Source organism: Giraffa tippelskirchi, chromosome 9, assembly GCF_054371585.1.
Source record: "Giraffa tippelskirchi isolate mGirTip1 chromosome 9, T2T-mGirTip1v1.2.pri, whole genome shotgun sequence".
Lineage (NCBI taxonomy): Eukaryota > Metazoa > Chordata > Mammalia > Artiodactyla > Giraffidae > Giraffa > Giraffa tippelskirchi.
In genome coordinates this window covers 164,832,685-164,846,534 of record NC_137283.1, presented here as the reverse complement: position 1 = coordinate 164,846,534, position 13,850 = coordinate 164,832,685, and the positions used below count along the sequence as shown (strand labels likewise).

Sequence of the window (13,850 nt, the reverse complement as noted above, 5' to 3'; positions counted from 1 at the left end):
TCTCAAGAGAGATTCCGGCCGAGTTTTGGACTAAGTCATATGCTTGTCTGTCTGCTAACGTCGATCTAACAAGAAACATATGCGGTGATGTCCCAGGCCTTAAGGGCCCACACTGCCCACTCAGGGCACTCTCTGCCAAGGGTCTAGGGCTGAATTTCATCCTGAGCTGGAAAGATTCGAGGGTCTGACAGCACAGCCACTGGTTCAGGTCTCCAGCACAGACGGCATCAGAGGGGAAATTAGACACAAAATCCAAAGACAAAAAGGACATGCCCTTTGCTGTCTTTCCTCGCAACACTGCATTACACTAAAAAAAAGAACATCACTAACATTTGTTAACATAAAACGGTCACTAGCACTCGCTGCAAATTAACACCAATAAGCGCTTCTCTGTCAACAGCTCTCCTGAGAGGGCACCAAGGGGTATCAGATTTGGCATTTTAATAGTCTAGACTGCCCAAATTAATATGGATTTTACTTTCTTCTTTTATGTGATACAAAGGCAACAGAAGTTACTTTCATAGTATGGAAAACTATAAAGTCCTGGGTTCTCAGTGCCTTCACACTACCACTGAAGCGTAACGCCGGTTGATTTAATAACAGCCACTTCATCAGTGTGTGACAACCACGCAGGGTCTGTTTCTGGGAGTGACAACGGACTTGCCTCTGCGGTTGTGCTCAGCCCCCCCCCGGACCCCAGGGAGCGCGGATGGTGGAGACCAGGGGCCGCCCGGTGGCACAGCCCGGAAGCAGCCTAGTGCTGCCGCCAGAGGCTTTCATGCTCTAGTAGTGGAGCCGGGCAGTTAAGAGCCTGGCCCACCAAGCCAGAGACACTGACTCTCTGGCCATTTTAGCAACCACCCCCGGATCACGGTGACCACTGGCTATTACGTAACTGGTCTCCACCAGCACTGGGGAGAGGGCTGAAGCCAAGTGTGCTCCCCGCACGGGTTCAGTGCCAGGCGCACCGCAGGAACCGCACATCTCCGGAGCAGCTCGCCCTGGTCCCCGGGGATAGCTCCGGCAAGGCACCCCGCCCACCCGCCCGCCCGCCCGGCCCGTTACCCGCGCTCTGCGCTCGGCCTCCAGGCGCTGCATGAGCAGCACGGTGTCCACGTCGTCGTCCTCCTCCTCCTCGTCGTCCTCGTCCTTCTGCTTGGACTCCTGCAGCCGCTTCTGGAACTGCCACTCCAGCAGCAGCTTGCGCAGCCGGTCGCTCTCCTCGGCCGAGCGCTCGGCCTTGCCCTGCAGCTCCTGGATCTCGCGGCTCAGCAGGTCCACGATGTGCAGCTGCTGCTGCTTCTCCAGCTTCTCGCGCGCGTCGCGCTTCCAGGGGTCGGGGGACAGGCTGTCTCCGGAGGCCAGCTCCTCCCTGCTGACCGTGATGTACTGCAGGTCCCTGCGCTCGATGGTGCGCGGCTGCTGCTGCGGCTGCAGCTCGCGGATCACGGTGTCGGGCGCGCGGGCGGGCGCGGGGGGCGGTGCGGGCGCGCGCAGCTGGCCCAGCCGGCGCTCCTGCTCCCGGCGCCGGCGCTCGCGCTCCTCGTCCAGGCGCGCCTTCTCCTTCTCGTACCAGCGCTGCTGCTCCTCGCGCTTCTTCCGCTCGGCGGCCGCCTGTGCCTGGGCGGCGGCGGCGGGCGGCGGGGGTGAGTCTGCGTCCGCCTCCCCGGCGTAGGGCCCGGGAGGCGGCGGCAGGGCCGGGTCGGTCCGCACGGGCGGGGAGGCGGCCGGGGTCTTCCAGCGCCCGGGGCCACTCTTGGTGAGCGTGGACGCGGGGGTGCCCGCCTTGGAGGGGGGCCCCAGGTGCTCCTGGCTGGACGCGCTGGAGCCCAGCGACGAGCCCTGGGTGGGCCAGGCATCGCCGCTGTCCGACCTGCGCTCCGCGGCCGCCTCCGCCCGCTGCCGCTCAGGGTGGTAGGCGTCCTCGCGGAGTTCCTCCTGGGAGCGGGTCACACGCTGGAGGGAGAGGGGCGCGCATGCCTCAGCCACGGGCAGCGGCTCCTGAGACTCCCCGAGGTTCCTCCCAGGAGAAGCGGGCGTTTGGGAAACTGCAGCGAGGCCCGCGGGGGCCATCCCGCACTCCCATGCCGGGGCAAGCGGCGACTGCCTCTGCCCCAAACCCCGGGGGGCAGACGGGGTGCAGCAGGAGCCAGCGCCTGAACTGAGCGACTGGACTAACACCCTGAATCCCAGACGGCAGACACCCCTCCCTGCCTTCCAGGCCTGGCCGGACCCAGCTCAACTGGAGTCTCCCCACTGCTGCGATCCCAGGACAAGTGGGGTGACTGCCTCCGCCCCCACACCCGCCAGCACCTGAAGTGAGCCACTGGACTGCAGACACCCCCTCCCCTTCCAGGCCCAGCCAGACCATCTCCCCACCACTGCGATTCCAGGAGGACAGTCTTTCCGAATTAGTGGGGCACGTGATTGTCACCAAGCCTAGGCTGGGCCTACTTTTAAGCGAACATTTAACTTCTTTCCCTAGTCTTTCGGTGTGGACAGTTACCTTTCACACATGGAAACACACCCGACAGCCCTACCCTGCTCAACTTCTACCGGACGGGGCCACATCCCCATCCCCGGGGTAGGAAGGGGGTGGGGGGCGGCAAGGTAGGGAGGTGGCTGGGGCGGCTCCCAGGAAGCATGGAGGCAGGCGTTATCCAAGCTATCTGCTAACTTCATAAAGCCCCAGGCCCTTGGTTTGGCCCCGAAGGCCCTTTCCTGCGGTCACCCTGCCTGGCAGCGCTCCTCTGATCAGGCGGCGGCACCAGCCCCCAGCGCCCTGCCTGTTCCTCCTCCCGCCGCTCGCTTCCGCCCCAGCTTCAGCCCCGCGGGTGGACCGTGATGTCTCTGCTTCCCCAGGCGTGAACAGCCACGTGCCCTGACGCGGTCCCAGTTCTCAGTCTGCCTCCCACAGTCTGTGAACCTCGCATGCAGACCGCAGCGAAGTCTCACGACGAGCGACGTTCATTAAGTGACACTGAGTGCGTGGAAAAGCCTGCACACGTCACGACAGGCCTCCTCTCCTCAGTGACCATAGACCCCAGGACAGAGAGGAGGCGGCAGCCCTGGCACTGCTGTACAGCGAACGCTGACTGGGCCCGTTTGCCTGCGTGCTGGTCTCCTGGGGGCTGTGGATGACCTGGGCCCGCCCCTCTCACCTGGACGGCGGCGCTGGAGTGGTTTCCGTCTCCCAGCCCGTGGGGCTTCTCCTCGAAACCCAGCCACTGGCTCTGTGGGGGTGCCACGCGGTCCTGGGACTTGGAAGCTGGGAAGGTGAAGTACTCCCTGGTGGACGTCTGGGTGGGAATGGGGTAGGCTTCGGGGCGGGGCGGAGGTGTCTGCTCCTGCGGGGGGGCGGGAGCAGCTTTTAGCAGTCTGTACCACAGACTGACTTACCTTCAGGGATCTGTTTTAAAATATAATCTGTGTATTTTAAAAAATGTTAAAAATGTAAACTGTTCAGTCCTATGCTGAGAATAATAAAAATGTTTTATTTTGTGCTGAGTTATTAACTTAAAGCTAATTAACCCATTATATTAAAACCTTAAAACCCAAACACTCAGGACCCACAAACACTGGGATGTTTTCCCGGAGGATGCAGGCACTCAGGGGAAACCCGTGTCTGCCTGCTCATCTCCCACACCTCAGCGCAGAGGTTCCCCGTGGAGACAGACGTGATCTTGGCTGCTGTTCCCGGGGCATATGCACTCTTCCCGCCAGGACTAGGAGGTTGATCTGTTGGTGGGAGACAGGAAAAGAAAGTTCAGTGTTAAATAAGCAACCCCGACGTCACGGCACGGGAGCTGTTCACGGGCAGCACCCGTGTTGGCCAGCGTCACTGCCAGGGAGAAGCGGAGCACAGACCTAAAGCCCAAGGCCTGCGGAGGTGGGGGCTCTTCAGTAACCAGACCCGGAGCCCCGAGTTTCCTGTGCGGACCAGGGACGGGCAGACATCTCCACCGTCTGACAAAGGGCCAGACGGGACGTCATTTCAGGCTCTGTGAACCTGGTACCTGGAGCACAGCCTCCTATGCCTGCTGCTTCCTGCCGACAGCCCTTTACAGTATAGAGATTGCCCGCACTTGCGGGGAGCCGGCCACCTTCTACCCCCATCAGTGCACCTGCCCAGGGCACCCCCGGAATCAAGGTCCCCAAACTAGCTTTTAGCTCCTGTTAGAACGTTAGTTGTAACGTCTCTCAGGGAAAACACACCCCAGTTAGCTAACCTATGCAGGTGAGAACGTTCTTTAATGACCGATAGCCCCGGAATGCCCCCCCCCCCCCCGCAGTGAGCAGACGTGTGTGGGGGCAGGCCGCGGGAAGGGCCACAGGCTCTCTCACTTGCGACGTTGGGGCTAGAGCGGTGGTCCGCCCTGTGCTTCGTCAGCCTGTCGTCGCCCGGCAGCTTCTTGGGCTCACTGTACTCGGCCCAGGGCGTCTGCGGGCTCTCCGGGGACCCGTTCTGAGCCGAGTTGTTGTACAGCTCAAAGCCTTCGCTCTTTGGTCGGGGTTTACCTGACCCACGGCGGTCTGAAACTGAAATCAAAATACATTGAAGATCTGGTCGCTTGTTCTCGATTCTATCTTAAACACTGCTTAGTTTTAAAGGCAACATAATTAATTTACCAACATCTAACATTCCCCAGGTAAGAACTGGTTTCTTATCAGAAGAAATGAGGTATTTTCACAGGAGAGCAGAGAGAGTCTGTCTAATGACTCTCCAGAAGGGGCTTCCGAGAAAGCGACACTGGTGAGCAGCAGCCCTCGGAGCTCACCTGCTTCGGTGACGAGACCCCCGCCACGGGGACGTCCTGGCTAAAGCGCACACACCCTTCCCGCACCTGGAGAGCCTCAATCCTCCGATCGCCCAGGGTGCCCCTCCTCCTGGGCTGCTCTCGTGTGCTGTGGTCACTCACTCCTTATACTTTCCTTGGCTGTCCTGCTACTCAACGGCCATGACGTTTGGCTCCAGTGCTTTCTCTCAGTGATTCCTACCTCATCATCAAGAATCAGAACACCCATACGTTAAGTGTTATGCTATGAAAAAAGCAAAAAACAGGTGCCGTATGAAGGCCGTGCCTTTTGCCCGTCTCCACGCACAGCAGCCCAGGCTCTCGGGTGATTTACATGAAGCCAGCGTGAGGCCAGGCTCTGGGCTTGCCCAGGGTACTGACCTACGCACCTACAGTGAGCCAAGGAAATGCAAAGTAGACAGCGATTTCTAAGATAATGGGACTCAGAACGGTTTTCCCCTGGCTTCTGAACTAATTCTTTAAAAAGTCTGACATTTATATTCACTTTTTTCTGAGATTTTTGATGTACCTTCAAAACCATGATTCTTATCAGCAAATTATTTTTCAAAAACTGACCGCTGACTTACAGTGGACTCTCTGTAACAATCGTGTCCTGTCACAGAGCACGTGATCCAGACCTAACTGCTCATAAACAGGCCTTCAGGAGAGAACTCTGCTTGCTCTCTGAAGACTCCACAGCCTGGGTCTGCCTGTCAGAACTGAGAAATCATTCCTCCACTCACTACAGACCAAGTTCCCTGAGTCGCTGGCACGGGGAACACTGGGTCCTCCGCAGTCACCAGGCCTGCGCAGGTGAGGCCGGGGGCTCCTGGGGGCCAAATAAATTAGCACTGTGTCCGAAGGCTGGCTGGCCACACCCAGCCCGGGCCCTGGAAACCCACGAGCATGCAATCCTGGGCATCCTCACGCCCTTCTCTACAATCTGGACAATGAACACAACAGGGCCTGCTTCGACGGGTCCGTGAGCGTTGGAAGAGGTCACGTTGGCTGCCCAGCCCACGGCAGGCAGTCGCGGCCCGTGGAGGAGACGGCCCCTCCACCCCCCTTACTTCTCTGCATCATAGGGGAAGGCTGGTTGAGCAGGGTGGCGAGGCCGTGGTAAATGGCTCCTTGCTTTGCTACTTCGAGCGTCACCACGGAGCTTGTCCTTGTCATCAGTTCTGCTGCCCTGGGAAGAGAGGTCACAGGGTGAGAGCGTGGGGCAGGTCCCCTGTCCCCAGGGCAGGCCAGGGTCAGAGGGGGCTGCACCCCGCGGCCCCCCGCTAGTCTGAGTCAAGGTCTCAAGCGCCCTGCCTCTGAGGACAACTCTGCACACAGCTCCTTTGGCTGTCCTGAGAACAGCGAGGCGACCCGCAGAGGTCTCAGCACACGCCAGAGGCAAAGACGCCTTTCAGAGTAAAACGCACACTCTGCTAAAGTCTTTTCCTCTGAAAGAGGAAGGGCACAGCTTTCAGCGTGGTTTCTGTCTTCTGATTCCAAAATTTAATGTGAAATACCCCCAGAAGTGCATACTGTCATCTTTAAACAAATAAACAGTACCTTTCTTGAGACAGTCCCACCAGACTCCGTCCATCCACGCTGAGCAGCTGGTCACCCGCGGCGAGCCGCCCGTCCTGAGCATCCCAAGGCGTGGGCAGGTGAGGAGGGGGCGACAGCGGGGGAGAGGGGAGGAGGAGGCCAGCGGTGAGCACACCCAGACTCGGGCTTTCGACAAACACACAACACGCTGGGGGCTTCCACCGTAACTACTGTGTACCCACCACGTCTGCAGCACCTCCCTTCACAACGGACTTGACGTAAATCCCAAGTTTGTCTTGACCGGCGCCCTAAACAAAGACAAGGAAAAACCCCACGCTGAGAACATGGTGAAAAACACAACAGCCAGTAAAAAGAATAAAATATGTATACAGGTGACTGGAATAAAACTCTTAGCTCTTGCTTTTACGTGAAAATTAGAAATACAAAAACTGTATTAATAGAATGAACGCTTCGGTAAGTATAAGGAAACTCACAGGAAATGTACGTACTTTGTTTTCAGATTAAGAAAACTTACAGAGGACCCTGGCAGGCTACAGTCCACAGGGACGCAGAGGCAGACACGACTGAGCTACTTCACTTTCACTTTTCTTTCACTCCTGAATACTCAGTTACCAGTCAGCTGACAGAGAGACCACAACAGACTTGCCTCCCTGAAGGCAGGGACGGGCTCTCTCCCAGTGGGTGAGCTGCGTTGAGACACGTGCAATAATCACTTTAGCACACAAGCAGCTCACCAGAGGGGTCTGCATTCCAATACTCACCTGCCTCCCTCACACCCTTATTCTTTCACTGCTGCTGTTGTTCAGTCACTCAGTCGTGTCCAGCTCTTTGTGATCCCATGGACTGTAGCCCGCCAGGCTCCTCTGTCCATGGGATTCTCCAGGCAAGAATACTGGAGCGGGTTGCCATGCCCTCCTCCAGGGGATCTTCCCGACCCAGGGATCGAACTCAGGTCTTCTGCACAGCAGGCGGATTCTTGACCACTGAGCCATCTGGAAGGCCCTATTCTTTCTGTACACATAGTTTAAAATTTAAAACAAGAAAAATCTTTCGTTGCAAACAATGAGAGGGACTTCGGCAGAGACAATTATGGAGAAAATACTCCACGTTGCCTCAATTTAAGGGTCATGTGCCGTAATGCTAAGGAAGTCCTGAAGCTATGAGCCCCCGTCCAGAGGGAGCATTCATATGTATGAAATGTCATTGGATACGTCCGTGCATATTCTACAGCTGAGTGTATTTTTTGGTTTGGAACCTCAATACTTAAAAGATATGGTGTCACAAAAGCAAAAATATCAGGCATCACAGAAACTTATAAAGACAGCTTGATAAACGATTAACGGACAGGTTTTTCTACAACATCCTGGAGCTGCATAATCTCCACCTGCACACTCCCTTTCCCCTCTGGTCAACAGGATGGGCTCAGAGGACCGTCTGGCGGCTCCTGGTCAGGGAGGACTGAGTAGAGGCCCTGCTGTGAGGCTGACAGCACCCCCCCGCTCCCCCGAGAGCCAGGCTCGCAGCTCCACCCCAGACCCCCGTGCCTACATACCCTTGAGCAGACTCCATGAAAGCTCCACACAGCCCCTGAGCGCACCGGGCTTTCTCGACTCTTCCCCTCAAGACCTGCCTCTGTCTGTCTGTACGTCCGCCCTGACCTCCTCACTTGTCTCTCTGGTCCAGACACATGACCACCCCCTGGAGGACTCAGCGGTCCTTCCACATGACGCAGTGCCCCTGCCCCGTGCTCCGGGCTGGGCCCCTCTGCCACACACGCTCAGTTACTGGGGTACTTGGGAAAACTTGCACTTTTGGGGTACATTTGAGGTTTCACACACACACACGTGCTTAGACATGTGTTTGTATAATCACTCAGTGGGTTTCCCAGGTGGTAAAGAATCTATCTGCCAATGCAGAAGACCTGGGTTTGATCCCTGGGTCGGGGAGGTCCCCTGGAGGAGGGCATGGCAACCCACCCCAGTACTCTTGCCTGGGGAATCCTGTGGCCAGAGGAGCCTGGTGGGGTACAGTCTATGGGGCCATGAAGAGTTGGACACAACTGAGCACACAATGAATGAATCACTCAATAATGGTAACTTTCTGAATTTTAGCCCATCTCTTAGCCAAGAGTCAACAAACGCAGCTTCCAACCGCCTTCGATGACAGCAGCACGGCCCTCCTGGAACCTGGGCTGGGGTCAGGGCCAGCCAGGCTGAGGGGAACCACCTCCAGGGCAGCCCCTCAGCACAACCTGATCAAACGGCTTCTTCAGGGCTGTCTGTGCTTCTGTGTGACCACGTTTCATCACCTAATCCAGCTGTCTGAAAAAGAGTTTCGCTCATCCCACAAACAGTCACGGAATGCCTGCATCGCCCCACCTCCTTAGACACGCGAACAGACAGACACCACCCCGCCTCCAACGCAGCTTACACGCGAGGCGGTTTTCACCGTGCCTGTCAGACAGCGTTTCTGATGGGGCACTGCAAATCCCTCTTTTCCTGCCATTATGTCCTTATAACTAAACCAGTTTTTTTTTAAAAAAAGGGTTTTAATGCATAATTCCTTTTTTCTTCTGTTCTCCATCTGACTGATAGAGAAAAACAACACTTCTAAACTTCAGATTCCCAGTTTTTAGTGCGAACCAACACACTATATTTCCATAAGCACTACTCTTGGGGAGTGTAATACTGTCCTTGTAATTTAAATAATAAAAATTGCACTTTTAATGAGATAATCAATTACCACCATCTATGACTAAAGAAATCTCTAGCAGTAATACCAGCATAGTAGTTTTAGTAAATGCTGCTGTAAAGGACATATCAAATACATACTTTCAATATATATGGATATTTTAATATGTATGGATATTTTAAAACAATTATATCAAGCCTTCCTCCCCCATTTCTGGCATACTTTCTAAGATTATTATTAACAAAGGAAAAATTTCATTTATTTAGCCCAACTGTAATAAGAAAACTTTAATCTTTCTATGGTCACCAAGCAGAATGATACAAGCAAACAGTGGGAATATGGTCCTCTCCCCCTAATAAACTAAGACCTGGCGAGCGTGCTTTTGCTGGACGTCTGTCCGTGAGGCTTCTGCGCGTCGCAGCTTCCTGCTCCCACGGCCACAGTAAGCTAGAGCCACGCCCCACGCCTCCGTCCTGTTCCCAGCCGCTCCACTCAGACCAGTCATCACAGGCCATTCTAGAGCAACACACAAGCTTCCACTCTGCGGACCCCGTGTGAGCTGTGGACGGCACCACACATTACATGCAATATATTTAATAAATCTAAGTTTAAATATGCAAGCAACTGAGCCCATAATATAGATATTTGATAGACTTATTAAAAATCTGACTGAAGTCACATCTGTAAACAAGCATTAGTTTACACTGTAAATTTCAGAAAAGTCCTGGCAAGATACGGACGCTCTCCTGAGACTGACCCGCCGGCTCCTCTATCCAAGCTGCCTTAGGAAATTCTTCCTGCAGGCAGCCCCCTGCCCCGAGAGGTGGCCAGTTGCCTGTAAGCAAGCAGAAGCCTCCTGCACGGGGCACCCACGTCAAGTGCAGGCCCCCCACACCGCCACATGCCCCCTTCCGCCCCTCAGCCACGTTCCTGCCACACACAACGACCTTCTGATGCAACAGGTCAGCCCGAATCCTTTGATCATCTGACTCCTGGGCTCACCTGCCCACCCACTCACCGCACCTGTCCAGGCACGATGCCGCCCTGGCTCACTCGTGTTCCCACGGCACCTCCCTCGTTCTCGAAGTCGGTACAGAGGGCCCTCGCCTGCTCCCTTCCAGGGGAGCTCCCGGACCTGTGGTCAGGCCATGGCAGCGCAGTCAATCTAGACGCTACCTGAATGAACACACCAGCAGGCTACGGAGCGGCTGATCGTCCACTACCAGTGAGCTGCCGACACCATACTGATGACAGCGCAAACTCCTGGTGCAGAGGTGAGAACCCTGAGCACTTCTGACCGTGACACCGATGTGCTGTCCTCGGAGGGACAGCAACCAAGCTACGAGAAACACTGCTTTCTTACATGATGGGAATTTACCTAAATTCTAAGTGACAGTCATTCCTTTTAATTCCAAATAAGTTCAATTTATAAGTACATGTCATTGTGACAAAAGGTTTACATCCGAGGGAAAAAAGGACTCAATTCAAAAGACCACTAGCATCTAAAAGGTCTATTTAAGGTTGGTCATAAGAACTGACTTTAACAAAAAGTCACTGAGAAAGCACCGTGAAATAGGACTGCTTAAAAAGACTCCTGGGGGTGGGGTGATAGTCTAAGAGGTGTCCGACCTCGGGGTGACATTTGAGCCTTCCAAATGTGGCCTCAACCTTGCACTGTTTACCTGGTACACACACTCTGGGCGACCCAGGGCTCTGCCTACACGTCTGCCAACGTGCCCCCACGCCCGCAGACCCGCTCGATTCAGCAGTGACTGTCTCTGGGGGGCGCCCTCCTCTCTGCCAATTTGAATCTTACACGTATTTCACATGTAGCTCACAGCTGTAAACTGACCATAAAAATTTGTAAATGCAACTAGTGTACAGATAAATCATAGGTTTTTCTGTAAGTTGCTATGAACTTTTTAGCCAACTCAAATACATAATATTAAATCAACAATACATATATTAAATCCTTTCAACCCCAAAGACCACAACCTTTGATCCAGTGCCTGGCTAAGGTGATCCAGTGCCTCAGTCTGGCCAGGGCAGGCTCAGCTGGACCAACCCCGGGACTTGGGGGACAGAGAGTTGGTGAGCTCTGCCTGGTCCCTGCCCACCGCCGTCTGAACTGGGAGCAGGTCAGCTCTTGGAAGGAACCAAGACATAGTCCTTCCTTAACACTCCCGAGTTCTCTTGCCACCAGCCCCATTTCATCTGAATAAAAACATTACAGACTGTGATAAAAAAATTCAACAAAACAAAATTACTTTCAGAAATATTAAACCACTCATGTCCTATTTCTATATAATAATGTACACACTAGTCCAGTAAGCCTGAACCTAAAAGAAAAAAAAAGTATTGAACAAATTCCATTAAGTTCCTCTTCTATTTACGTATACACACAATTAAAATTCATTTGCTGGTAACTCTACTTTTTAAATTAACAAATAAAAATAGGGCCCAGAAATTACACTTTCTTGCTACTAAATCAAGGCATCCCACCTATCTTTAAAAGAATATAAAGATGAACTACCTAAGCACCGACCAACAGCCAATAGAGGACCACAGGGAGTCTCCAGATGCTGGTGAAGCTGTGTCAGCGCTGGCGGCCACGAGGCCCAGGCCACGGGGGCTGGGGCGGGTGTGTCCCAACTGAAACTCACAGTCCAGAGCAAAGTCCGCCCCAACTTGAAAGACCGAGTAGGAAGAGTCTAAAGTGTCTCACCAGCAACACAGTGACTACTGCATCAAAGGAAACACACTGTTAATTTTAGTTTCCCTTATTTTTTTAATGCAGTTAATAGAAAATTTTGATTTATCTACGTGGCCTGAGTTACAGGACGATGTTGCCCTAAAACTAAGCTTTTCATAGTAAACCTATGTCATCAGTCACCGCAGATACCAGCAATAAATCTGTTATGCAGATAATTGTTTAAAACAAAATCTTCCCATAATGCAACATATATATTAACATTATACACCTTGATTTCCAACTGTGAGAAGAGTAACCACAGGATAATAACTAAACGCATAGCGTAAAAAATTTCAGTAACTACTTGCCTAAAGATATCTGAACTGGCATTTGAAAAAACATTACTATATTTTTGGTCTATTTGTATTCTTATCTATTTGGTCTATTTGTTACTTATGAAATCAAAATGAAAAGAAACACTATTCAGAATTATCCACTCCCCATGTGACAAATCAAATCCCTTTTTAAAAACTACCTTGTGGAAAGTGGTGATATATTGCACACGCATCAGGAATGACGAATTCCACTGGATAACATTTTGGAATTTAATGCCACTTAAATACTAAAAGTACATTTTAAAAAACCAAAATCGAGCCTTCCCTCCCAGAGGTGCTGAGGGTAGCACGGCCGCACAGCCCTGCAGCCGCTGTCCCACCTCCGTGACGTGAAACGTGGTTTCGGACGGAGCACCCGGAGCCGCTCGCGCCAGCCAGGGCACAGACGGAGGCCAGGGGCCAGACTGGGACCTGAGCACGCAGCCACGGTGGACCACTAAGGGCACGCCTGTGTGAGCTCAGGACTTCATCCTGAAACGCATCCTGGAGCTGCTTTCCTTTCCCATAAGAGGGAGAGGAGGAGGCTCCAGGAGAAGGAGCCCGCGAGGAGGAGAGGGGAGGGCGGCACCTCACCTGGAGTTTGCCCGGGGCAGGGACGAGGGCACGGCGGGGCTGGCAGAGGGGCCCGGACAGCAGGCAGAGCCACGCACGCCTCCCAGCACCTCTCGGGCAGCTGGCCTGCGGGTCCGAGGAACGGCTGTGAACCTGCAGGAGGCCGCCCCTCTACCTCCTCAGGCACCCGGGAAAGCCTGAAGCTCAGGTGCGCTGATCTCCCGCTCCGAGACGCCGTCAGAGGGGCCCACGCTCCCACCATTCCAGCTGCAATTTCCGACGGAGCGTGGGAGTGTGATGTGACTAATAGCATAAAAACATCATTACGACACAATCCAAAATGGAAAAAAAAGGCAGCAGCAGAAGGAAGACGGAGCTGCCAGCCAAAGAGCATGAATCCAGCCCATTGTTCCCAGGCATGGAAACAGGCAGGGCTGGGATGACCTAAGAGCCGGGCGTGTTTAAAACTCATCAGGCCATCCGGACAATGCTCCGCCGCCTCCTCCTTAGGGTCTGCAGCCGCTGCTTCTAGTCAGACAAGAGCTCTGATTCATGAACAACTGAGGTTCAGAGTAGAGGTTCAACAACAGCACTGCACTCTCGCTCTCTGCTAGGAGTGACCTTAGAACTGAGACAATCAGTATTAAAACCCACGCCCAGGACACTTCCCACCCTGGCCACCTGGACAGCCCCGTGAGGTGAGCGCCCTTTTGCCTGCAAGGTCAGGGCTGTGCACTCGTTTCCTGTTTACGTTCAGTACAGACAACGAACATCATGTTATCCATCTTCCCACTCCCCATGAGATAAAGGAGCAAACCACACAGCCTCTGACGCCGGGGCCCGAGACGGGCTGCAGGGGACCGAGGGGTCCTGAAGGGTGCACGCAGAAGTGGGTGCGAGGAGGGGTCTCCAGAGCAAAGGTGCAGCTTCCCGAGGGTCTCAGAGAGGGAGGTGATGACGCTGCCCCACAGGCCTCCGCACACGATGCCCAGGCAGGTGCCCCAGTGCGGGGAGCCCTGACCCCGGGCGGGGCTGAGGGCACCGGAGAGGCCGGGCCCTCTGGACCATCCCTAGGCAGGGTCCCCCACGGCCCTTCCCCCGGACGCCCTACACCATCTTTATCTACGAGAACCACCTTGGGAAAGGAGGTTCTGCTTCAGAGAA

The 13,850-nt window shown here is 54.3% G+C and overlaps 1 protein-coding gene across 14 annotated transcripts in view; it reads right to left on the bottom strand.

Annotated features, from left to right (window-relative positions):
• Nucleotides 1–13,850, bottom strand: part of AFDN (afadin, adherens junction formation factor) — a 119,513-nt gene that overhangs the window by 13,589 nt on the left and 92,074 nt on the right. For 13 of the 14 annotated variants that reach the window (XM_081529636.1, XM_081529638.1, XM_081529642.1 and 10 more), the window contains 7 exons: nucleotides 6,578–6,643; nucleotides 6,357–6,430; nucleotides 5,867–5,985; nucleotides 4,345–4,539; nucleotides 3,647–3,738; nucleotides 3,162–3,347; nucleotides 1,066–1,956 (listed from right to left, as the gene is read on the bottom strand). In XM_081529636.1, the coding sequence (XP_081385762.1) occupies nucleotides 1,066–1,956; nucleotides 3,162–3,347; nucleotides 3,647–3,738; nucleotides 4,345–4,539; nucleotides 5,867–5,985; nucleotides 6,357–6,430; nucleotides 6,578–6,643 (1,623 nt within the window). The remainder of the gene's footprint in view (nucleotides 1–1,065; nucleotides 1,957–3,161; nucleotides 3,348–3,646; nucleotides 3,739–4,344; nucleotides 4,540–5,866; nucleotides 5,986–6,356; nucleotides 6,431–6,577; nucleotides 6,644–13,850) is intronic. The other variant, XM_081529648.1, reaches the window with a different exon arrangement.